The sequence below is a fragment of the Aplysia californica genome, unplaced genomic scaffold (assembly GCF_000002075.1).
Source record: "Aplysia californica isolate F4 #8 unplaced genomic scaffold, AplCal3.0 scaffold00673, whole genome shotgun sequence".
NCBI classification, from domain to species: domain Eukaryota; kingdom Metazoa; phylum Mollusca; class Gastropoda; order Aplysiida; family Aplysiidae; genus Aplysia; species Aplysia californica.
In genome coordinates, this window is record NW_004797943.1 from 426436 (window position 1) to 427712 (window position 1277).

Here is a 1277-nt window from a genome sequence, read left to right on the forward strand (position 1 = left end):
GGGGGGTCCCTTTATATCAAACACCCAGAGCCCATACGTACTAGATACAGAGGCAGAGGTTACTCACAATATGTAGGTGATGACGCCAATACTCCACATGTCCGTAGCGAGGGACAGTCGCTCGTAGCTCACGACTTCGGGAGCTGAAATGGAATTCATGTAAAATGTAACCTACTTAAAGAATTTGATGTTAATGATGGCTCTATACTGGCATAATCTACACTAGTCTTATTTTGAATTATTTACTTTGTTTTTCTCAGACATTTAAACCTTAAACACACACACACACACACACACACACACACACACACACACACACACACACACACACGCGCGCGCGCGCACGCGCACGCACACACACATCCAGCCTTTAAAAAAAAAAAAATTTTTCTACCGTTATGGAAGGATATCGCAGCGACCAAGCTGCTACATTCAGGACAGGAGCATATTTTTTCTCTTGTTAGGGGGGGGGGGGGAGCATTTCAAATGTTTACATTTCTGTCATGTTTAAAAGAAACGTAAAAATATGCGTATATAGTTAGCAACACATTCGACTTGTATGCAGTGATCTAAGCATTATACTAGTTTAAAGAATAACAGTATTCCGTTCACAGTACGCCAAACGTTCATTCATGAATATTGAGAAAATGGCATTTCTGCTATTTCAAAAAAACATAAACAATATACGTTGTAAGCAACACCTTAGTATGCAGTGATCTAAACAATATACTAGTAATAAGAATACCATTCCGCTCATAGTTAAAATGAAGGAAAAAATAAAGGAGTCAGGACGCAAACGTTCACTCGCCAACACGGAGAAACAGGCATTTCATACCTATAAACTCGGCGGTGCCCATGAGGGCCCTGATGTCTTCCTTCTCGGAGATACGCTGGGCGAGGCCGAAGTCGATGAGCTTGATGCTCTGGGAGTTCCTGTCCAGAAGCATGATGTTCTCGGGCTGAGGAGGAACAGAACCATGGCGGTAAGCTCGTGAAACAAACCATGACAAACTGTGCACATGAACAAACAAACCAGGTCACTTTCACCCCCCACCCCCCCTCCTCCCCATTAAGCCCCCCAAAAATAGTTTCAGACAGGGGAAGAGGCACTATTGGGAGCAGTAAACAGTCTACTTGAGTAGGTCACCCGTTCACCAATTCATGGTTAAGTGAAGTTTTTCTTTTTAAATGAGGGCGTGTGGGTGAGTGGGGGCGGGAGAGAAAGAGAAAGAGAAAGAGAGAGAGAGAGAGAGAGAGAGAGAGAGAGAGAGAGAGAG

At 43.8% G+C, this 1277-nt stretch overlaps 1 protein-coding gene across 1 annotated transcript; it reads right to left on the reverse strand.

The window, feature by feature from the left end:
* Nucleotides 1–67: 67 nt before the first annotated feature.
* Nucleotides 68–959, reverse strand: LOC106013120 (death-associated protein kinase 2; the record flags this gene model as incomplete). The annotated part of the gene is given in 2 exon segments (XM_013088024.1): nt 68–143; nt 836–959. Coding segments are annotated over 2 exon segments (188 nt in total), but the record flags the coding sequence as incomplete, so codon positions are not given.
* Nucleotides 960–1277: the final 318 nt, after the last annotated feature.